Raw genomic sequence first — 23,894 nt, forward strand, 5'->3', positions numbered from 1 at the left:
AAACTGAAGTGACACACGGCACACCCAGATAGTAACTGTCAAATATTCTCACGTTCACACTGCCTGTGTTTTCTTTGGTTGTCATAAGGACCCACATATGATCATGCTGGGTTTCCTGCCTGATGGTCTTGATGGGATTAAACTGGTGCAGACCATATAAATGAATCTCTGTTTTCTGCTCTCTCAGCCAATGATGCTGATGAAAAGGAGTAAGCTGCAAAGAAGCTCAACCTGTTTAATTGTGCTTCGCTCACTTAAAAAGGGGGGATGTCACATGTGCCTCTTCTTCTTCTTCTCTGCATATTCAGACATACAAGATACACAAGCTGACTTCAAAAATGAAGTCTGCTTGATATGATGCTTCAACAAAAACACCCAGAAATAAACTGCTTTTCAAATCAAGGATATTTATTATTTTTGAATCATTTGTGGCCCATATGAGCCACAAACCTAAACAAAGGGTTTCATTCCAAAAAACAGCCCCGATCCGAGAACGCGTCTGATATCTGCATGTAGTTTCCCACAGTTAGGATGGTGGATATGCTGTTCTGGAATGAAACTCTTCAGAAACTGAGAGTACAAAAGAAGCTCATTGCACAGTGTTACAATACAGGAGAAAGAAAGTTGCATTAATGGTGTGACAGAGTGAAAAATACCTCGTCAACCAGTAAATCTCGAGAGGCACATTTTGGGTTTAAAGAGAACCACTGGCTACGTTCACACACGCACATCGGATAACTTCAACGAGTGGGTTTAATCTCCCGTCTCATTCCCGGAGGAGCTACAGGGAATGATTTCCCATCAGGCTGACTCAGCTGAATCACTGAATGAGAACAGAGCATCAAAAGAAAAGGCGGGGTGGAGGGGGGGCTGCTGATCCTCTGCGTGGCCTGAATGAAACAATACATTCAGAAAAAAGAATCTTTTCAAGGTGAAATCTGCTGTTCAGTCTGAGAACTGATGATTCATCGTGTAAACAGCATGTGATCATCCACCGTGGGAGGCCAGTGGTCCCACTGTTTCACAAACCTCGTCTCACAAACAAAAAGCAGAAATTAATTCTGGGTCATAATTGACAGGACGAAAAAAATTCTTTTTTTAGCCTAAAATTTGATGATTTTATTTAAAGTGACCCAAAATACACCCAAATGAAAGTATTTCATATTTTTGTACAGGTGCTACGAACGCTCAGGCTGCTCTGGGTTCGCCCCGAGGTGGAGCAGTGAGGCTCCCAACAAAGAGAACGGTTGTTGTAGTTGAACCTGTGACTCTGTAGCCGCCGTGTCGGTCTGCACTGTTTATGAGACGGTGGTGACAGAGCTCCTTGTAATGAGAACGCTCCGTGTTCCCACATTTGCCAGGTTCCTGCGGGGACAGGCTGGTCTTTGAAGGAAAGTTCCAAACAGTGGAATTGTAAACAGCATCAGAGTGATCATACACGAGGAAGAGAGGTCAAACAGAGGTCAGAGGGCGCACTGACACAGGCACAAGATCTGATCTGGGAGGCGGAGCTGTGTGGTGGTTGGCATTGTGGGTTACCAAGGTTTACGTGACATTGTGACAGTAAAGATGATGTACAACATAAGAAATACCCTCCCTGCTAAATATTAATCCTGAATATATGAATGTCAGACCAGCTGTTCATACCTCCTGATACTTCAAAACTGGCTGTATCATTAAAAGTGTCCCTGTGCACTCGCAGGCTAATTATAGTAACGTCTGTGCTCACGCGTTTGAAACATGAAGCATGTGCACATGCACTAATCATCTGAACGTCCCTGCACAGGGCGTTCAAGTGCTCGTATGCAATGTTATGCAGAGCTTCTGACGTTTACAGTTGTCAGGTTTCCGGTGTGAGGTCTAAATATGTTTGGTAAATGTAATGTTATCTCAGCCAAGACTAACAGGTATGTTACTGGTAATCTCACAGAGTAACTTAATAAACATTAACCCTGGAAGTAGCCAGCTGCAACATGACCAAACATGCACATCTTAGATTAAACAACACCTGATCCTTTCCTGTCACTTCAGTCTTGTGAGTATAGGTGTTGGAATAGTAACAAAAGAAAAGACCAGAACCCACCAACACCTCCACCCCCACCAAGCACTGCTCCAGGTAGGTTGTGGCTGTTAAGCTTGTGGGTCAGGACTTAATCAAAGGTCCACTATCAGCAATGTGGCATAATCTGTTTTGACCCCTGTTCACCTTCCAACACAAGCATCTTTAAGAAGATGATTCTTGGTTTAAAACTTAAATTCAAACAAACATCAGTGCTGAGCAGACGTTTTGGTCCCCGATCCACAAAACACTGAGAACACAGAAAGTAAAAAAGTGACAGCAGTGGCTCTCCACAAGACTGATCAGAAAGAGTGGGATCCACGGGGACGCCCTCTGAAAACAAACCACAGAAGCTTACATTTTTGCTGAAAAGGCCACACACCACAAGGCGGCCCCAGATGTCCAGCCCACAGCTGATTGGTGCACAGAGCGTGGGTACAACAGGAGAGGAACGTCCCTTAAATATGCAGAGAACAGAGAAATCCAACACAAACCATGAAACAAATAAAAACAAAAGTACACAGGTAAACGTTTCGTACCATCAGTACAGACTCGAGCTGTTCTCGAGTCTGTAGCAGTCGAGTTCATCTGCTAACAGTCAGGCTTCACTTGTTGATCTTACTAGACATGGTGGCAGACACAATCCCCAAAATATATTCCACATAAAAGACATGTTTTTAATTTTTCACTGAAGGCCTCTGACTGATGCTGGGCTGCAGAGTCCACCAGTTAAGGTTTCTTCAGGTTTGTGGGCGATGGCTGGTGATTTCCTGCTCCAGTGAACAAGACCAGCAGTGCTTTGGTGCAAATGATGCAGGTCACAATCGCTACACAAAAACAGAAATTTAACGAGTACGGTGTGGTTTGCATGTAGAAATAAACAGGAACAATTTTTAAACCCTCGTGTAGATTAAAAGTTTCATCCAGGATGTGAAGTTAAGGAATGTGCTGACCAGCAACAGGGAGCACCGCCAGTACAACAAGGCTTAAGGGCATTAGAGACGGAGAAGTGGCACGCTTTCAGTCGCCCACGTCGCTGTCCTGATCTCCTATGAGCCACAGGAAGTGAAAGCTGAGTGCCAGCAGGGCGGTGCCCAACAAGTCCCCTAGCGCCGTCAGGTAAGGGATGGAGAAACTGTCTGGGTCTTTGCCGCTCCTCCATATTGAGTGCACCATCCAGTCTGCTATACACAACAACAGGAGTACCTAGAAGAAGAGAAGAGAAGGATTAGAAGGCAGCTTTGATCGAGAGCGTGCAGGAAGTATACACGCATACCCAGGTGGGCTCACTGAGACAAACATGCAGCAGAAAATCTATCATCCCTGTCAGGATAATATGAACGATGGTAAACCCGCGTCTCTGTTTTCTTGCTACGATTACAGGATTAGAACGTACTTGTGGGGTCTTTACCTTACAATACAAGTGCCTCGAGGCAACTGTTGTTGTGATTATATAAATATTAGTGCTGTCAAAATTAACGTGTTAATATTAATCCGCCATCACGGGCAACAGGATTACAATTTTTAACACACCTGGAGTGCAGAGCGACTCAGAATCCCTGCAATGTTTCTATAAAGGCATTTCGGGCAGTTTGTCCAAGTAGAGTCAGCTGCGCACATGCGCACGGGGCAGCTGGTGTGTAGTGACGGCCAGCTGCACCAATCAACTCGATGTGGAAGATGATAAACGCGCTTCGGCCCTCTCCGTGGGAAATTTAGCATTAAAAAAATAAGAGGGAACAGTCGACCCACATAAGGTATTTTGCACGTTGTGCAAGAAGGAATTCTGTTTTCACCGAAGCGCTTCCAGCTTAAAATATCACATTGACTCGAAGCACACGTTAGCCAGGATGCTGCTAGCACTTTGGCTAACGCCTCACCCAGCTTGGACACTCGCGGAGCATCGGGGCCTCAGGAAGTCGACCTCGGACACATCGACTGACGCCACGCGGAACAAACTGCAGACCTGTTAACATCACTGAGAACCTTTACACAGCTTTGGTTCCTCGTTCAAGCACGTGAAGCCTCCCCAAGACAGACAGAGAGAGGATACATGTTTACAGAGTTTTTACATGAATGTTCAACATGTTAAGTGCGATGTTTGCCCTTTTTTCTCGAGTCTGTTTGCTCATGCAAAATGAAACGTGATTAATATAGAATAAAAATAAATGATGTTTAATCATTAATCCAAATTAATCCACAGTTCCCCTGTGATCAGTCTGCATAAACATTTTAATAGTTTGACAGCACTAATATATATATTAGTGTATACTTCCCTATTAGTATCTTGTAACTGCATAAATGTCAGTTACAAGCTTAAGCTTATGCTAAGCTTATGCTTCTTCCTGCTCCTTTTTGAACATGGACGTTATTTGGAGTTGTGGTTGCTCGTTTTCCTTTTGTTTGCTTTGTTCATTTGTCTCTTTTAATTCTATTTTTTTTTTTTATACTTTTTCAACATGTTCAAAATAAAGATTCAATCAATCAATCAAAATATAAAGTTGAAAAAATGTAATTACAGCCAGGCTATTGATCAAGTAATTGCGATTAATTACAGAAAATTGTGAGATTAATTAGTTAATTTTTTTAATCTATTGACAGCACTGATAAATATATTTAATTGAATAGGATGCGCATCACACTTAATGCCTGTGTTGCAAAATATATAACCTGATATTAAGCTGGAGATTCGTGCTGTTACTCCTTTTTGTCTAAAACTAAGATAACTAACTTGTATTTCTCAGCGTCAAACAACTCCAAAGTATAATTATACATGCATGCACACTTATTACACGTAACTCAAATGTTCAAACTCTGAGTGAAGTGGCAAACATAACTGCACAGCAGCATGTTTGCATAGCTCCAGACTCTCAGACACGCTGCTTTCTAAACGGCAATATAATGTAGATAATAATCATAATTATGATAATGGCAATTTTGGGAAGTCTTGACTTTTCCTTCTTTCTTTTGACTTTCCAAGTAGTATTTTTCTTTTTCATAAGAAAGAGAAAAGCAACCTTAGAACTTTATACTTAAAAAGAAAGAGAAAGAAAATGAATAGGTGCTTTAAATGCCAAGCAGAGTAGCGTAAACACTTAAAACTGCAACCGCAACAAAGACGAGGAGTAATGGACAGAGCAGCAGACCGAGAGACGAGTTCTTAGAGTGTTATTCATAATTCAAGTTTCCACACATGAAGTGGAACGGTGGCGAGAGGAAAAGAAAAGTCTATTAAAAGATAAGGACAGGTCTATAATTTAAGAGGAAATGAGCTGTCCAAGTTGGCAGTGAAAACATTCGACAAACAAAGTATTCCAGACATTGATTGATACCATCATGCAAAGTAGGGATGATGATATCAGAAGAGGGGGGACGGTTTGGTTATGACAATGATGTTTTGTGTTTAATAACATTAATGTATGAGTTCTGATAACCTGCTGACAGCCCTGCTTGTCTTTGGCTGTGATGGAACATCTGATACGGTTAAACAATGCGTTCTCCTGCTTTCACATCTAATAATCTTCAGTCATGACCCTGCAAAGCGTCTCTCAGGTAAATAACAAGCTTTCAAACCTATTCACAAGCACGGGCGTTGTCACTTTGTCTTTCATTCATGGTGACAGGGCAGCACATCCTCTCAGCTGCTGAAATTGTTGCCTTTGAACTAGAGCTGGGCGATATGAGATTTTTTCATATCACGATATGTTTTTTTCATTTCAGGCGATAACGATATCTATCACGATATCAGCCAAATAACTATATTTGTAAGATTTAAATGTGCCGTTGCTCACAAGTAAAATGTGAAATAATCAGCAGCTTGTTTTGATTTAAATATTTATTTCCCATAATAAGTTCAACAGGGTAGATGTACTTAAGGAACATGAGACTTTTTCAGATAAATAAAGGCAAATATTGCAAACTACACAAAAGGCAGCCGCTAAAGCGTTTAAGTTTCAAAATAGAACAAACGAAACAGACTAAACTGTCAATTCCACTTAGAAACAAAATATTAATTCTAAAAATAAATCTTAGTTTGTTTTACAGAAGAACAGACAAAACTGACTAACCTTTGTCAATATCAAATAAACTGAGAACTAAAAGGAAATTCTCAATCTCTCCTTGTTGTATAGCTTAGCTTTTCAAACAGTTTTAACAGTTACTTTAGTCTGACAAAAGCCGAATGACGAATTAGCGCTTCCAGTCAGAGACTGAGGCTACGTCCACACGTACACGGGTATTTTTGAAAACTGAGATTTTCCGTTCTCGTTTTAAAAAATAATCCCGTCCACACATAAAGGCAGAAATGAAGGAAAACGCTGCTATGAACATGCCAAAGCAGCAGGTGGCGCTAGATTCCTAACCGTGCAGAAATGTTGGCCAATCAGAAGTCTAGAAGCCTCGGTGGGAAAAAGTAAACAAAGCTGGGGCATAGAAGCAGAACCGAGTCGTATGTGTGGAGGGACAGTAACTGTGTGTATATGTAAGCATTTAAACACTGCAGAGAGTAGAATTAACAGTATTGTAGAAATTCATTTCACCGAAACAATAACGTGGCGCACAGTGTGACGCATGCACCAGTTTATTGTATTTCCAGACTTGCTTTCGGCACAATTTACAGTGCACGCTGCTCTGTTTTTGTCAGACTTGAAATAGCCGAAATACCTTCACACTACGGAACTTCTATGGCTCTTCCGTTCGACAATCTCTCCGGCATTGGAACCATCATCTGTTTTCTCTTCGGTCACGCTCGGTTGATTTTTCTAGTCGGCACACTCATTTCCTCCATTACCCGCTGGCTGCTTCCCAAACAAACACACGTGCGGCTTGGCACTTGTGCTGTACGTAACAAGTCACGCGACGTGACGCTGCGGCTGTGATTGGTTCGGCTCTGCGCTACTTAGTTTGGATTGGCTGACCTTTTTTTTTTTTTTCTTTTTTCTTGAGGACAAGAGCGGCGAGGTCTATCGCGATAGCTTAATTTCTCTATCGAGTCAAAGTTATATCGCGATACATATCGTTATCGTTCTATCGCCCAGCTCTACTTTGAACCATCCTGGATCTAAAAATGCCGACTACACTATCATTTACAGTTCACAGCTTAGCTTTGGTTTTCAGGCGGGAGGGGAAGGAGAGGCGCTTGTGTGCAAAGGGGGCCGCGTTTTTTAACAAATGAGACACATCCAAGTTAAAAATGCGATTAACCAAATGAAAGATGAAAAAAGGAACTCCAGCAGAGTGTCGATCCATCAAGCAGTCTCGACCACAGCATCTGTACCTGGTTCCTTAATCATGCCTGAGTGAAGGGGGATGATTTGTCTACACAAAGAAGCTGTTTGATCTCTGGAGATGGCCATGTTCGACTGCGACGGTCCACGTACACAGGTGACTGAAATAAAAATACAGTTGAAAGACACAAAAATTATGCTGTTCTCATATTGTTCCCCTGCCGCTGGGCATAGACCTCGGCTGGTTTCGTACAGCTGCCTTCTATTTATTTAGCATACCTCTCCGAGCGGCTGCCCAAGCCTCTGAGTCTTTGCTTGGCAGTTTCCAAGGCCTCAGGTCAGCCTGCTGCACTTCTTAGGCAGCTTCTTCTGCAGCTCCCATAGTTGGCTACTTTTCCCTGTGCTAACTTGATCTTGGCCTCTAGTCTCCTTCTCCATGGAGGGTACTGCTCCTTAAGGCTGTCCATCTTATAGCCAAGCATCTCACTGATCACTGCTAGCGTGGTCAAGATCAGCTGATTAGCCTCAGTGATGGTTGCAGCAGGGATCATCCACAGTGCTGCATCCACAACTTCAAGTAGACCTTCTGAGGGTACGTGATGCAGTGTTGGTAACCGGCTACAGAGGGTCCAGGTTTCCACCTTCGCAATGATCCTATCTTTCAGGTCAGTTCCTCTTGCACTCAACGCTCCTCCTTCCATCGTTCTTGGGGCTTGGGACTCAATCTTGGGTTGGAGTAATGATCCCCCCCCCGTCCCTGAGAGCAGTCCCTTCTTCCGAATGTTGGAGCACTGAGCTACTATTTGTTGGGAGCACTGCAATTTTAAATTCCTGTGTATGATCTGTACATACAACGAAGCAAGGAACATGGAGGCTTGCAGAAAACTCTTCCTTCCATAGGCTGACAGGTCTCAGCCAGACTGGGTTGTCTTGTTGTTAATAACAGCACTCTCTCAGGACAAAATGTAAGTTTAACTTTCTGTTTGCATTGTAGCACTGTGGGTTTTTGACAGCAGCTTTCAGTTGTGCTACATGGACACACCTGCTCATGTCCAACTAAAGTGAATACAAGCTTTCCAAGGCGTGGTACAGACTAAACTGTATGAGTGCAACCTGAGAGTCTTTGCTTCAGTAAAAATGTCAGACTTTACTTTTATTTTGGACCATTTGCATAAAATGCAATGACTGACCGACTCGTCTCCAAGCCTTGAAACTCTTGAATGACTGGAGGTCTGCCAAGAAGGACTCTTTATGTTTAGTTTGTGCAGTTGCTGGTGCTTTGCTTCAAAGAACTATGATGAGTTGTAATGTTGCAAACACAGAGGAATTATGAGATTAAGAGAAAATTCAGGACGCTGCTGGAATCACTGAATGTCTTTCATGTAAATCCTTTAATCCTGTAAATAATTGGACGTTGCTTGTTACCAGACAGAAAGTATGGACGACTGAAAGTGTTTCTTCTGATACTGGTGAGGCAATAAAAAGACATGCAAACACTGTAAGGTGGTCTGTAATGACTACAACAAAGACTTGTGCTAAAGTCACTCATATATTTATACCTGCACATTTCTCAAATCATCCAGCATACTGAGCACAAAAACAGACTTTCACGTAACACCGAACACATCCCAGACTTTGACATGAATAGATGTTCTGAATAGAGCAGGGCGATATGGCCAAAAATATTTATCACGATATATATTTGAAAATTTGCGATAACGATATAACTGACGATATAATTGATGCAAGACAAAATACAACTCCACAACATTACTAGTGCAAAAAGACAACCTTCCTTTTATTTTCACTTAAACAAGAAGCTGGTTTTTATGTACATTAAAGCTATATAAAAATTTAACAGTGCGAATACAAATTCCTTGCTGAAAGTTTAACCAAAAGGCATTTCCAGTAGAAATGGGCTGACATATCCTGAGCATAACCATGTATAATATCCACTGAAGTTAAAAAGAGGTGCTTTGCAACATTAAACTGCAGTGTGCAGTACGTATTTTTCGGACCATAAGGTGCACGGGATTATAAGGCACATTAAGCGAAACAAGGCAGTCAGATAAATCAAACTTTATTAAACTCATTCTTCTTGCTTCCTCCATTTCTGTACCATTGATTCATTAATGTTGAATTCTCTGGCAGCTGCTCTATTCCCATGTTGTTGCAGTATATTAATGACTAACCTCGTATTATGGATGGATTATCTCAGTTGTTCTCCTGACTGAAGTTTGGTCCGTTTACAGCATCCTGCCATGCGATTGCATTTGTCTCTAACTATCAGGCACGTTAACTTTTATAAGTGGAAAAGTGTTAGTGTTCGTCCTCCAGCTTCACTGTTTATGTCATGCTAACATAGCTGTGTCGCTAGCGATCACGTAGCACATCATTATATACCAGCTAGCCCAACTTCAGTAACCCTACAAACGTCACTGCTGTTTAGTTTCCCGTCTTCATTTATGTTGGAAGTGATAGCAGAGCTGTACGTTTGAATTTATTCAGAAATCTCTCAGTCAGAACATGCTATATCATGCTTGGGTAACTAGCGAAACTAGCGAGCTAACTTCCGCTAGCTTCCTGCTAACTTCTAACTCCGTTAAATGTAATAAATTTTGTTTTCATGGATGCCTGGAAGTTAAACTTCATAGTTACACCTGGTAAAGCAGCAATGCTGATCGTTTTATTAAAGATGAAAGAATTTAGACAGTTTTTAAACTCTCAGTGATGCTGCAGTGTTGTTTGACCTGAAGGTTTACGGAGTTTAGGACCCAGATTACTCCCAGATTTAAGAGCATCTTAGTCCGACAAATACGACAATAACGACGGCCGCTTGCATGTTCTGCAAAAAAATGTGCTTTGTCGTGTATCTGACGGACAAACGCCAAACCAGTTCCACATCACTGAAGTTGCACCATTTTTACAAACCAATTCTGGTTCATTTGTTTCACTCAACAATCGGCCATGTGCGTATGAAAACAAAGGCACTGCGCATGCGCGTTTTACTCCCATTCTATCGCGATATTTCATTTTCCTATCGTTGCCTAACATTATACCGGTATTACCGTGAACGGTATAATATGGCCCAGCCCTAGTTCTGAAATAATCAATGTTTAATCATCTCTGAGAGGTAAGGTTATACTGTGTTGTTGATATGTGCGCGGAGCTGTTACGTAGACATCTTTTTGCTTATTCATGGTTACATCTCTGAGCCCCTTTTTTCTCTGCAGCTCAGCTAAATATGCAACATATATACAGTATATATGGAACCCTGTGCTCAAAGAAACCTGCAAATCCTGCAGTGATACAAACAGTATCACTTGAAGCCACTTTATTAGATACTCTAGTATTTATCATCTGGGCAAACATAATTGGATTTTGCTGTATTCTACAGTAGTGCTCAGTGAAATGCTTGATTTGTGGACCATTGCAAGCTGCTTTATTGAGCCATTATTGAATAATCTTTTCTTTTTCCAGGCTATAACAAAATTAAGTTTGAGAATGACTTGAATACACGGACTTGGGTATTTTATTATAGCATTTCATTTGTATTCATCTGTTTTGAATTAGAAGATTTAAAGGGGAAGTCATTTAATACAAAAGTACACTGAAAGATCTTTTTTAAGTGGCAAATACGATATATTTAAGAGAGCTTATTGTATCTGGGAGCATTTCTTATATTCAATATTTTCTCCTCAGCATAAATCAGCTTTCTTTATGATGCACCTGGCCACAGGTCTGTAGGGATATACAGCCGTGGTGCATGGTGCATGTCTACTCATTTTAACCCTTATAACCTCATACGTACAAGAAAGCTTTATGGTCTTCATTTAGGATTAAAAACATAAATCAATTTTGCTGATCTGTCAAAATCAAAATCACGTTTTTGGTCAGGATGACTTTTTTATGACTAACTTCAAACATCCATATCTTGGGAAACATGGATATAATTTTAGTAGCTGAATTCCATCAAATGAGTGTAACAGAAACACAGCAACAGAAATTAGCATGGCTGCTTTAGATCTTTTATTTTTGGAACCTTTTTTAAACCTTTATTACCAGCATCATGTTCTACATGTGATTCTCCACTGAGCTTATCGTAAAGCATAGAGCTGAGCCCAAGCTAACTGTTGTGTGCTGTTGAATGCAAACCGAATGACTGTCTCTGCAGTGATTAATAACCGTTCCACATGTTCACTTATTGTACACCAACCTTGTGAGATTGATCTTTTTCACCAGTGCCTCCCTGCTAGTCATCCTGCTCAAGCTGCACTTAAAAATAGGTGACCTTGAGCTTTTTGGGAGGGAAGAAACCATGCAAGAGTGTACTTGACTTACAACCACAGAAAAGAAGAAGAGCTTAATAGTAAACGTTTTTTACAATGATTTTCTATTCACAATTGTGGAAGCCAAAATCACGTCTGAAAGTAAGCTGGTTCTACCTCAACATTACAATACTAGCCATACTTGGCTTTTGGAGCAAGGAGTGATCATATATTTATATGTATTGGGGACAGATACAGTGGGGCAAAAAAGTATTTAGTCAGCCACCGATTGTGCAAGTTCCCCCACCTAAAATGATGACAGAGGTCAGTAATTTGCACCAGAGGTACACTTCAACTGTGAGAGACAGAATGTGAAAAAAAAATCCATGAATCCACATGGTAGGATTTGTAAAGAATTTATTCGTAAATCAGGGTGGAAAATAAGTATTTGGTCAATAACAAAAATACAACTCAATACTTTGTAACATAACCTTTGTTGGCAATAACAGAGGTCAAACGTTTACTATAGGTCTTTACCAGGTTTGCACACACAGTAGCTGGTATTTTGGCCCATTCCTCCATGCAGATCTTCTCGAGAGCAGTGATGTTTTGGGGCTGTCGCCGAGCAACACGGACTTTCAACTCCCGCCACAGATTTTCTATGGGGTTGAGGTCTGGAGACTGGCTAGGCCACTCGAGGACTTTCAAATGCTTCTTACGGAGCCACTCCTTTGTTGCCCGGGCGGTGTGTTTTTGATCATTGTCATTTTGGAAGACCCAGCCTCGTTTCATCTTCAAAGTTCTCACTGATGGAAGGAGGTTTTGGCTCAAAATCTCACGATACATGGCCCCATTCATTCTGTCCTTAACACGGATCAGTCGTCCTGTCCCCTTGGCAGAAAAACAGCCCCATAGCATGATGTTTCCACCCCCATGCTTCACAGTAGGTATGGTGTTCTTGGGATGCAACTCAGTATTCTTCTTCCTCCAAACACGACGAGTTGAGTTTATACCAAAAAGTTCTACTTTGGTTTCATCTGACCACATGACATTCTCCCAATCCTCTGCTGTATCATCCATGTGCTCTCTGGCAAACTTCAGACGGGCCTGGACATGCACTGGCTTCAGCAGCGGAACACGTCTGGCACTGCGGGATTTGATTCCCTGCCGTTGTAGTGTGTTACTGATGGTGACCTTTGTTACTTTGGTCCCAGCTCTCTGCAGGTCATTCACCAGGTCCCCCCGTGTGGTTCTGGGATCTTTGCTCACCGTTCTCATGATCATTTTGACCCCACGGGATGAGATCTTGCGTGGAGCCCCAGATCGAGGGAGATTATCAGTGGTCTTGTATGTCTTCCATTTTCTGATGATTGCTCCCACAGTTGATTTTTTCACACCAAGCTGCTTGCCTATTGTAGATTCACTCTTCCCAGTCTGGTGCAGGTCTACAATACTTTTCCTGGTGTCCTTCGAAAGCTCTTTGGTCTTGGCCATGGCGGAGTTTGGAGTCTGACTGTTTGAGGCTGTGGACAGGTGTCTTTTATACAGATGATGAGTTCAAACAGGTGCCATTCATACAGGTAACGAGTGGGGGACAGAAAAGCTTCTTACAGAAGACATTACAGGTCTGTGAGATTTTCCTTGTTTGAGGTGACCAAATACTTATTTTCCACCCTGATTTACGAATAAATTCTTTACAAATCCTACCATGTGGATTCATGGTTTTTTTTTTTTCACATTCTGTCTCTCACAGTTGAAGTGTACCTCTGGTGCAAATTACTGACCTCTGTCATCATTTTAAGTGGGGGAACATGCACAATCGGTGGCTGACTAAATACTTTTTTGCCCCACTGTATCATCACCCACACCTGAGATTAGGTACCAAGCCCCGAGAGCGAAGGAAGAAAGTGTTGACTGCAAGAGGAACTGACCTGAAAGCGATAAACTTGGATCCTCCGTTGCCGGTTTCCAAGACTACGTGAAGTACAGACAGATCATCTACTAGATGATGTGAATGCAGCACTACGGACCTACCTACCGCTACCATTACAGAGACTAACCAGCTGATCTGCACTACAGCAGCAGAGATCAGTGAGATGCTTGGCTACGAGTTGAACAGCCACAAGGAGCAATATCCTCCATGGAGGAGACTAGAGGCCAAGATCACAGTAGCATGGATGGAGGTTAGCCAACTATTGGAGCTGCAGAAAGGTGTGATGAAGAAGGTGCCTAATAAGTACAGCAAGCTGTCCATACCTGAAACCTTTGAGACTGCCAAGTGTAGCCTAGTACAGGATAGGGTAGGGGAAATTAAAGTAAGATGGAGAGAATGGGCCAATAGCTAGATTCGTAGGAGGGATAAAGTGAGTTGCGTGGAGAAGAATGACTGGAGCCACAGGTAAAGTTGCTATGAATTGTATTAAACTATTTAGCAACAATTTAACAGCATTTCATGAACAGGAATGAAAACATAAAATAAAATACAGTGACAGCAATAAAAATAACAATCAGAATCCTATCTGAGCTCAGATATGTCAGTCTTGCCGGCTTAATAGTCAGTGTTCAGTCAAGTCAAATCCAATAGGTCAAAAGTTTGTGATTGGTGCGATTTCGTCCTACCGCACTGTTGCAATTGTTCGTGAGAGAAGAGCAACCTGCCCTTCTGGGCCAACTCAGAATGGCTGTGGTTCGGTTCAAAGGGAAAGGCTCGCCATCTTCCTCGTCAGGAAGAGATCCAGGTCTCACGATCCCATAAAAAAAAAACCTAGCCAGCACACTTCTAATGTTCAACTCTCAGAGAGGATCTTGTTCAATTCTCAGAGAGGATCTTGTCCACTTCATCCGCTCCCGCGCAGATCGCGATGGTTTCAAGGTCCGAAATGTTCACAATGAATCAGGTCCGTTTCTCCAAGGTCCATGCAGATTTCCGGTATGGATATTTGCTCAATCAAGTTAATAGTTATTTTCCAGCGAAAAGCTTGGCGGTGAAATCAGCGATGGTCTCGTGCACCTCCGTCTCTCTCTGTGTCTGAGCACGTGACGGTACAGAGCAGGGGAAGGCGGGGCTTGTTCCTTCCTAACCAGTAGGGGTGTTAAATATACTCTTTTGGTTTTATTCTTATATTTATAGTATTTATCTTTTACTATTGATTTACTTTAGCTCAACTCAGTGATTAACAGAGTAATGATAAATCCCAATTAACAATAACATGTTGTAGTGCATTACTGAGTCGTGTAAACTCACTGGGTTACACAAGCAACGACTCACAGCCGCAAGGTACACAAGAGATATCGAAGGCAGGAGAATAAACCAGCTGTTCTCCACAGAACCATCCAAGGTGTACTCTCAGTGGCAGGGGAACAATATGAGAACAGCACCACCAAGGCTGGAGGCAGAACAATACTGGAAGAGCATATGGGAGAAGGACACAACCCATAACGGCAATGCTCAGTGGCTAGTGGATCTAAGAGCAGACCACAGCGACCTCCCTGAACAGGGTCCAGTAGCCATCACAGTGGCAAATATCCAAGAAAGGGTCTCCAGTATGAAGAGTTGGACAGCACCAGGGCCCGACATGGTTCACGCTTACTGGCTAAAGAAGCTGACTGCACTCCACGAGCGTCTGGCAGCATAAATGAACCAGCTGCTAGTTGACGAGAGACACCTGGAATGGCTAACCGAAGGTCGGACGGTCCTGATCCCCAAAGGACCCCCAGAAGGGACCGGTCCCCTCCAACTACCGACCAATAACCTGCCTCAGTCCTACATGGAAGCTCCTGTCAGGCATCATATGGGCTAAGATGAACAGGCACATGGCTCTTACTGCAAGCCTGATAAGCAACATGCATCCAGAGATGATCTGGATGCATGTTACAGAGGCACATATAAATGACATTAGATTTATATGTCTGTATCAAATCAATGCCATAGGAACGTTGTAACCACAAACCCTTCTAAAACCTTATGCCCTAACCTGATATGCACCTCCCTTATAATGTATGTGCTGTTGATGCAGCCTGCTCAGAAACCGGCAACAGCATTTCCACTTGTGTAGTCTCTACATAGATCCAGCACAGAGGAGCATTAGTAGGGCTGTGTGATATGACCAGAATCTCATCTCCCGATATCAGACATCTATCGTCCGATAACGATATAAATCACACAAATGTAACATTTTCTGTAAATTCTGTGAATCTCGGGCAGGTGAAGTGTTTCCAGCTGGGCGTCATGTAGCTGAGTCGAGTGTTTTAACCGATGCATGAAACGACACATTTTTAGACATAAGTTGTAACGGCCGCCGTTTTCTTTGTATTTATTACACGGCGTGCTGCGGGGAAAAGCCTGTTCTAACGTTTGAGTCTAAGGTTTATTTTTTAGCACCTGGCGGCTCTTTTTTACTTCTCATCCGTAAATAATCTCCTCTTTCACGTGATTCAGTTTATTTTGAAAAGTCTCAACAGGATCTTGAACTTTATTGTGAAAGGTTTATGTGGAACGTAAACAAGCGGACACGCGATGGTTTTACCGTCGTTGTTGCTAACGACAACGCATGAAAACAGGCGCTTGTCCATCCGTAGTGTGGTTGTATTAAATATCGTTACATCGTTACATCGAACAGCCCTAGGCATCAGTGCTAAATTTTACAATAAAATACGTGAATTTCATTCACCCAGCAGCCGGGTGCTTGCTTTTTTTTTTTGCCTGTCCCGTTTGGTTCTTTTGCCATCAGAATTATTGTCTAAAGCCAAAGAAATTTACTTTACCAAATGGACCATCCCAGCCTTGCCGTATTGGTCTATTTGATTCACCTTTTATTGTTCATTTTATTTTCATTTGCTGAACACGGGACAGACTTGACTGGGGAAAAGAAACGGGAGAAAGAAAGAGGGAAAGAAAAAGAGCGGGGAAGAGGGACGGGGATAAAGCCGGGTGCTTGCAACTTATCTGTGCCAGCAGCCACAACCCTAACTTTAAGCATTTATAAAGTTTAATAGTGTGATTTATTAAAAAGCAGTGGTCTTGAGTACAGTTGTTATGATACACTTTAACATGGAAGTCTAAAGGGACTGACTCTTGGAGCCAGCCTCAAGAAGCTATTCGGCACGTCTCTACAGGCGTAATCTTTCAACCCCAAAGTTGCTGCTGGTTGTAAAATCTCTTGGATTTTACCATCACAAAAATCGAGGCTTTGTTTGTTTTTGGATTCACGTTTCAGCTGTCGCTCACATCACACAGCAGTCAAAGCCAAATCGGGAAATAAAATCTGCTTTGTTTTGGTGTTTTGATGACGATGATGCTGATTTCACATCTGAGAGCGTTGAGCTGTCTACTGAGCACATTCAGAAACACTCCTCTGTATTTTGCCTCTAGGCAACCTTTCACAGCAATTACTCTATTAAACTAGCAAAATACGATCCTGCTGCTACTGAGCACTGCCTGACAGACACCCTGACTGCATTTGAGCTGACACTTATACTGGTGTACTTGATAGGAAAATGTCATGCGGACCTCAGAAAGCCTGGCCATACTGTCTTTTGATGCATGCGTGAAGCTGACTGGTTTGTGGACCAAACGCTTGCTGACAGATGAGAGCCCAAACTACGTTGAGTTGGATAAGATCTGACACTCACTGGAATAATGAGATCATGTCTTCAGAGTAAGAGATGGTTACCTCAGTTATTATTGATTCATGTTTTCCTGTGTACTACCTCTGTGTTATCCAGGAACTTGGCTTCCATTAATATTATCATAGACATGCATATGCTTCACTATTAAACTTTGTTTAACCTCATCAGACAAAGTTGCTCCAATCCCAATCTGTCAAACTCTCTACTTTCCCTTCACACCACCACTGACTGCACCGTGTTGCCTTAGTTTATTCAGTATTGCCTCATTCTTATACTGGATATGCTGTGGGCTAACATTAAATCGTGCTGTCTTGTGTGATTTGTTTATGTTTTCATGCTTCATCTCTTGCCATGTTCCAGGCTTTTTTTAATCCCTATGGATTTATGTAAAATTATTAATCACCGTGCGCCAAAACATGCACAACCCCATTCTTCCTTCCTAACTAGTGACTGTACTGTGAAGCAGGCAGAGATAGCACAATGAGTCGGGCTATTTTGCAGGAATGTTTCAATTTCTCCCCTTATTTTCTGTGCTTTCACTTTCAATGGAACGCTATCAAACTGTACCATGTGCAGTTTCTGCTTATCACTGCTATTAAAGAAGCAGACTGCTACAGTTAAAGTAGAACTGAATGACATTATCAAATTCTGCCATGTTACACACTTTTTTGGGGGTCTCGCGCTGCATCGAATGTAGGAGAAAATTTGGAACGACATTGGAAGGTGTGGGAAAAATAAGTCCATATTGAATCTCAACTGGGTATTCGCACAGCCAGTTTGAATTGAGCATTTATTTCTTTAAAAAGACTTACTGGCAAAAACCAAATGAAATGTATCCGTGTGGGTAATGTGGTTTCAGTTTCCGATGTGCAGTGAGTGCATCGGGGTCTTTTACGAGCACTGACCAAGGCTACTTTTTTCTCAGAGCCAGTGCAGAAACGATCTACTCCAAGTCATAAACAGTGTTAAAACTAATGTTCCTCATGCAATCAGATATTATGCATCTTTACAGTAGTAGCCAGCGCTCCCTTTACGACCTTAAAGTGTCACGCTTTTTTTGCACATGTGAGTTTGCTGGTGGGCATTGCATCATTTGCACTGGTCTGCATTACAGGCGGAGGCTCGCTGAAGGTGAAGCTACTATCCCCTGCTTATAATCCTCACACACCCACACATTAGTTTTCCAGCCCTGCAGACCTGCTCACTGACTGCAGCGCTTTGCTTCAATAGTTCTCAGTGTAAACACATGATCAGTTCACTGTGCTGTAACCCAACGCTGCTATTTGGAAGCCCCATGAGGTCATGTTTGACACGAGCAAAACAGAGACAAAGCACACAGAAGTATTTGCTTATTCTCCCTATAAAAAATATTTGCTCTTTTTCGACAGTTTCCCTGCTCGTTCAGACGCCATCTGTAGTGGCTCCATGCGGCGCAGAACCACTGTTCCACTTGTATTAAACCTCCATCAGGTCATTTTTGTGGTCATATTTACAGGGAGTGCAGAATTATTAGGCAAATGAGTATTTTGTCCACATCATCCTCTTCATGCATGTTGTCTTACTCCAAGCTGTATAGGCTCGAAAGCCTACTACCAATTAAGCATATTAGGTGATGTGCATCGCTGTAATGAGAAGGGGTGTGGTCTAATGACATCAACACCCTATATCAGGTGTGCATAATTATTAGGCAACGTCCTTTCCTTTGGCAAAATGGGTCAAAAGAAGGACTTGACAGGCTCAGAAAAGTCAAAAATAGTGAGATATCTTGCAGAGGGATGCAGCAGTCTCAAAATTGCAAAGCTTCTGAAGCGTGATCATCGAACAATCAAGCGTTTCATTCAAAATAGTCAACAGGGTCGCAAGAAGCGTGTGGAAAAACCAAGGCGCAAAATAACTGCCCATGAACTGAGAAAAGTCAAGCGTGCAGCTGCCAAGATGCCACTTGCCACCAGTTTGGCCATATTTCAGAGCTGCAACATCACTGGAGTGCCCAAAAGCACAAGGTGTGCAATACTCAGAGACATGGCCAAGGTAAGAAAGGCTGAAAGACGACCACCACTGAACAAGACACACAAGCTGAAACGTCAAGACTGGGCCAAGAAATATCTCAAGACTGGTTTTTCTAAGGTTTTATGGACTGATGAAATGAGAGTGAGTCTTGATGGGCCAGATGGATGGGCCCGTGGCTGGATTGGTAAAGGGCAGAGAGCTCCAGTCCGACTCAGACGCCAGCAAGGTGGAGGTGGAGTACTGGTTTGGGCTGGTATCATCAAAGATGAGCTTGTGGGGCCTTTTCGGGTTGAGGATGGAGTCAAGCTCAACTCCCAGTCCTACTGCCAGTTTCTGGAAGACACCTTCTTCAAGCAGTGGTACAGGAAGAAGTCTGCATCCTTCAAGAAAAACATGATTTTCATGCAGGACAATGCTCCATCACACGCGTCCAAGTACTCCACAGCGTGGCTGCAAGAAAGGGTATAAAAGAAGAAAAACTAATGACATGGCCTCCTTGTTCACCTGATCTGAACCCCATTGAGAACCTGTGGTCCATCATCAAATGTGAGATTTACAAGGAGGGAAAACAGTACACCTCTCTGAACAGTGTCTGGGAGGCTGTGGTTGCTGCTGCACACAATGTTGATGGTGAACAGATCAAAACACTGACAGAATCCATGGATGGCAGGCTTTTGAGTGTCCTTGCAAAGAAAGGTGGCTATATTGGTCGCTGATTTGTTTTTGTTTTGTTTTTGAATGTCAGAAATGTATATTTGTGAATGTGGAGATGTTATATTGGTGTCACTGGTAAAAATAAATCATTGAAATGGGTATATATTTGTTTTTTGTTAAGTTGCCTAATAATTATGCACAGTAATAGTCACCTGCACACACAGATATCCCCCTAAAATAGCTCAAACTAAAAACAAACTAAGAACTACTTCCAAAAACATTCAGCTTTGATATTAATGAGTTTTTTGGGTTCATTGAGAACATGGTTGTTGTTCAATAATAACATTATTCCTCAAAAATACAACTTGCCTAATAATTCTGCACTCCCTGTAGTCCCTTTAAGCTCCTTTTTTCTGATCTTCTTTCTAACTCTACTAGATGCCCCACCATGCTACCAGTGTGTCATCAGCTGTGTCTGTCTGCTGTTTGGAGCACGGTGGCTTTTTTATTTTCTTCAAACGGCTGAGACACGAACGTGTGCAGGCACTGCAAACACAATGCAAACTGAATCATATGAATTTACTATTCAACATTTTCCTCTTGAATATTACAGAGTTTAGCATCCATCCATATGACGGTGTAAAATGATGATTAAATATGGCACGAGGAGAAACCTCGTGACAAAGCACACGTACTTCTGGGAGCCATTTCTGCATCTTACTTCAATAAACATTTGTACCCTAAAACACTTCCATCTATGAAGACGTGCAGAAAGACCCACACAAAGCAGGATTCAGCTCTTGAACAGATCAGTCATCTTCTTTGGTGACTTCAATGTGAAAAAGGCTGGATACAAACACTTTTTACTCCTGCAGTCCCGAGAGTCGTCTCTGCCATCTGATGTTCTATTTGGGACTGAAGGCTCTGCTCTTAATTGATTTGGAGAGTGTCCAATGCCTCAGTGGCCAGGATTACATTTTAATGTTCTGTGTCTGCATTAAAGATTTAGGGAAGCCTCAAAAAGCCTTTGGGCAGAGCAAGAGTCCGAGACACACACACGCATGCACATGCAAGCACACACACACACACACGCACACACACACACACACACACACACACACACACACGCACGCACACACACACACACGCACGCACACACACGCACGCACACACGCCAAGTCAATTCTTCGAATTCCAGACCTTAAAGACAGATCACGATGCACCTAAGAAGTGAAAGCAGCCAATCATAATTCAAGCTGCTCCTTCATAATTATCATACCTGCTGCCAAAACAAAATAAGATTCCTTCAGGCACCGCCTCAAACCACAACACACACACCTGCATCTCCACCTGCTGTTGAGGAAGACACAGACTCATCTTCCTTTTATATCTGACTCGGAATATTTTCACACAGGTTCACAGGTGTTGCTGTTTTCGCTGACCCTCTTAAATACAATTAACACAGCGGATTAAAAACATGCTATCATTTCTTCTGTTTAAACTTTGTAGATGTTGCAAAAAATCTGCTGATGCAAACTGAAGACATCAGGGTGAGCACTGATGTAGAGCCTTTGTACACTGATGAATGTGAGCCTAATATTTTGTCACTAAAGCGGCCTGTCGGACCACATATAGTCACTTTATACAGCTTTAAACAACTGGAATCACAGAGGAGCCTGAGCAATGCCTTTTTGTTGGTGTTGATAACAAAGCATTAAGGTCTGAGATGGGATTGCAAAAAGAGCCAGTGAGCTTAAATGCTTCATGTGGAAGGATTATTCTAGAATTCTTTACACTGGCTGTGCACTCACCTGCAGCATAGCAGCAGCTAGGTAGACAGACATAAAGATGGGCGTCAGGGTTGTGTGGCCACTCTTCATGAAGTGGATGGCGTAGAGGAAAATCAGGTGACCGGGGATGGCCGAAAGGAAGAGCATCTGTGCAGAACGATGATTGGCGCCTGAGAAAATACAAACAAGATGAAAACATTAGAGCTGAACGTGAGGGATCCAAAATACATTCTTCTATTCTTTATGAAAAACACACAGGCTGGTGACAAACTGTACCCGCTCACGCAGTCCACCAGCTGCCCCCACTGCTTCTTCCAAACACAGAGCTAATCTACGCCTGCAGGAGAGGGTCTCACAACGAACGAGCCAGGGGAATGGCTAAAAGCTCGTTTCAAAGTCTTCAGTTGAGCCTGATCATCATTCTGACACCATCATAAAACATGACATCCAAGCCTACTTTAAACACGTATACGTGCGTGAAAGCCAATTAAACAGTGTGTGTGTGTGTGTGTGTGTGTGTGTGTGTGTGTGTGTGTGTGTGTGTGTGTGTGTGTGTACTGACCTGTACCACAGAATGTGCGGCAGGGGTAGTAGCAGCCCTTGGCCTCATTGGGAACTTCCCCAGGAGCACAGTGGAAATGAAGGTGGGTGGAGATCCTGCTTGACTGAATAGCCACCAGGTTACCTCCAATACCTGCACGTTACAGAAAGCAGTTATCGACATAACTTCAACAACAGCATGAAGCTGAAACGAAACACTACTTTTCACCTTTCCTAAGTGAGAAGACATCAATATTTAAGAGTTCAAAAACCTGCTAACATATCTCCCAAAGCGTGGGTAGAGCAGACCACCAGCTGCTCCAGTCTGCATGCCAAATATCCAAAGTTGTTCTCTGATGCAGCTATCAGAGTGTGAATGCTTGTATGAATGGGTGAATGAGGCATGTTTATAAAGTGCTTTCGGTGCTCCAGGGTAGAAAAGTCCTCTATAAGAATCAGTACCAAATATTATTTAGAGCCGCGCTCCCCAACCTTTGTTGCTCCACAGACGGTTTAATGTCAGACAATGTTTTCACGCTGCGGCCTTTAAGGTGTGGCGGATAAATACAACAAAATAAAACGATACGACCGAGACAAAAACTGGTATTTTGTAAATATAATAATAAAGATGAATTCACTGTGTAACTTTATTAGCAGCGTCCTCCTGAACTGCGCCAACAACGTGGAGAGTAACATCCTCCTCTCTGCTTCTTAATGCCCTCTGGTCGCTATGGTAACATGTAAATATTTCTTTCAAAATAAGACGCACAACTACAACACAGGAAAAGACGCGGGGAAACGGAGTTAACGATAAAAACCCTGAAAACCATAAATTCCGCTGCTTTAGAGTAAAACAACAGGCACTGCTGGAGTCATGATAATGCATGATGTACTTTATGAAATGATATGCATTGTGACACTGCAGGGAGTGCTGTTAAAAAACAGACAGGTGACCTCAGGTTGCAAAGTAGAGCACATGAGTAACTGACAACAAGGCGCTTCTTCTTCTTCTTCTTCTTCTTTTTTTCTAAATGCTTCTTGATTTTTAATTGTGCTTAAACATTGGAAACCTGTGGGCATAGCTTAGGGTAATTAAGACACATTAGCTCTGCAACATATTTCGCTAACACTTCAAGATTTTCAAAAATAAAACGTGATTGTGAACAGTGAGACCTGTTAGAATTAGATAAAAATGTCTGTAGCTGAGAGGAGACGCCTGTTCTGTTAAAGGTCGACTCTATTTGTTGCGTACGTACCACGAAAGGTCAAAATGAAAAATGTAGAACAAACTCGTAGAACTCTGCATGTAGGGTGTCTGTGATTCTGTGTGGACTGTTGTCCATTTACATCACGCAGGTAGAGAACAATGATTGCTGAGAACTTAGTTCTGCATGTTGAGATACAGCACCATCAACCCAAAGTTAGCAGAAACTGGTTTTGCTTCAATGTTATAGAGACTTACAACAAGGCCACAGCTAGCTTAGAGCGCTACAACAAATAACTACAAATCTAAGTACTTATACTGTAATTAGAGTGTCATTTTAAAGTAAAGCTTTCACCACCAGCAGGTTACCAGTGTTCACGTTTTCAGATCGGTTTGTTTCTAGCACAACCCCGGTTTCCTCAAGGCTCTGCCTGCTAGCATGTAGCACCTCTCCGGGGGGGTTGTGAGGTTTCCTTTGGTTATCGCTGAACAGTTTTGTCTCATGTTCCTCTGGAT

The 23,894-nt window shown here is 42.4% G+C and overlaps 1 protein-coding gene across 2 annotated transcripts in view; it reads right to left on the reverse strand.

Moving 5' to 3' along the window:
* Window positions 1–1,110: 1,110 nt before the first annotated feature.
* slc41a2b (solute carrier family 41 member 2b) overlaps window positions 1,111–23,894 on the reverse strand; it is a 40,584-nt gene continuing 17,800 nt past the window's right edge. For both annotated transcript variants that reach the window (XM_085376748.1, XM_085376749.1), the window contains exons 9-11: window positions 22,197–22,328; window positions 21,656–21,804; window positions 1,111–3,265 (exon numbers count right to left, since the gene is read on the reverse strand). In XM_085376748.1, the coding sequence (XP_085232874.1) occupies window positions 3,080–3,265; window positions 21,656–21,804; window positions 22,197–22,328 (467 nt within the window). In that variant the 3' untranslated portion in view covers window positions 1,111–3,079. The remainder of the gene's footprint in view (window positions 3,266–21,655; window positions 21,805–22,196; window positions 22,329–23,894) is intronic.

Source organism: Diplotaxodon limnothrissa, linkage group LG17 (genome assembly GCF_057381915.1).
Source record: "Diplotaxodon limnothrissa isolate DT_005_m linkage group LG17, D_limnothrissa_male_GT1.1, whole genome shotgun sequence".
Lineage (NCBI taxonomy): Eukaryota > Metazoa > Chordata > Actinopteri > Cichliformes > Cichlidae > Diplotaxodon > Diplotaxodon limnothrissa.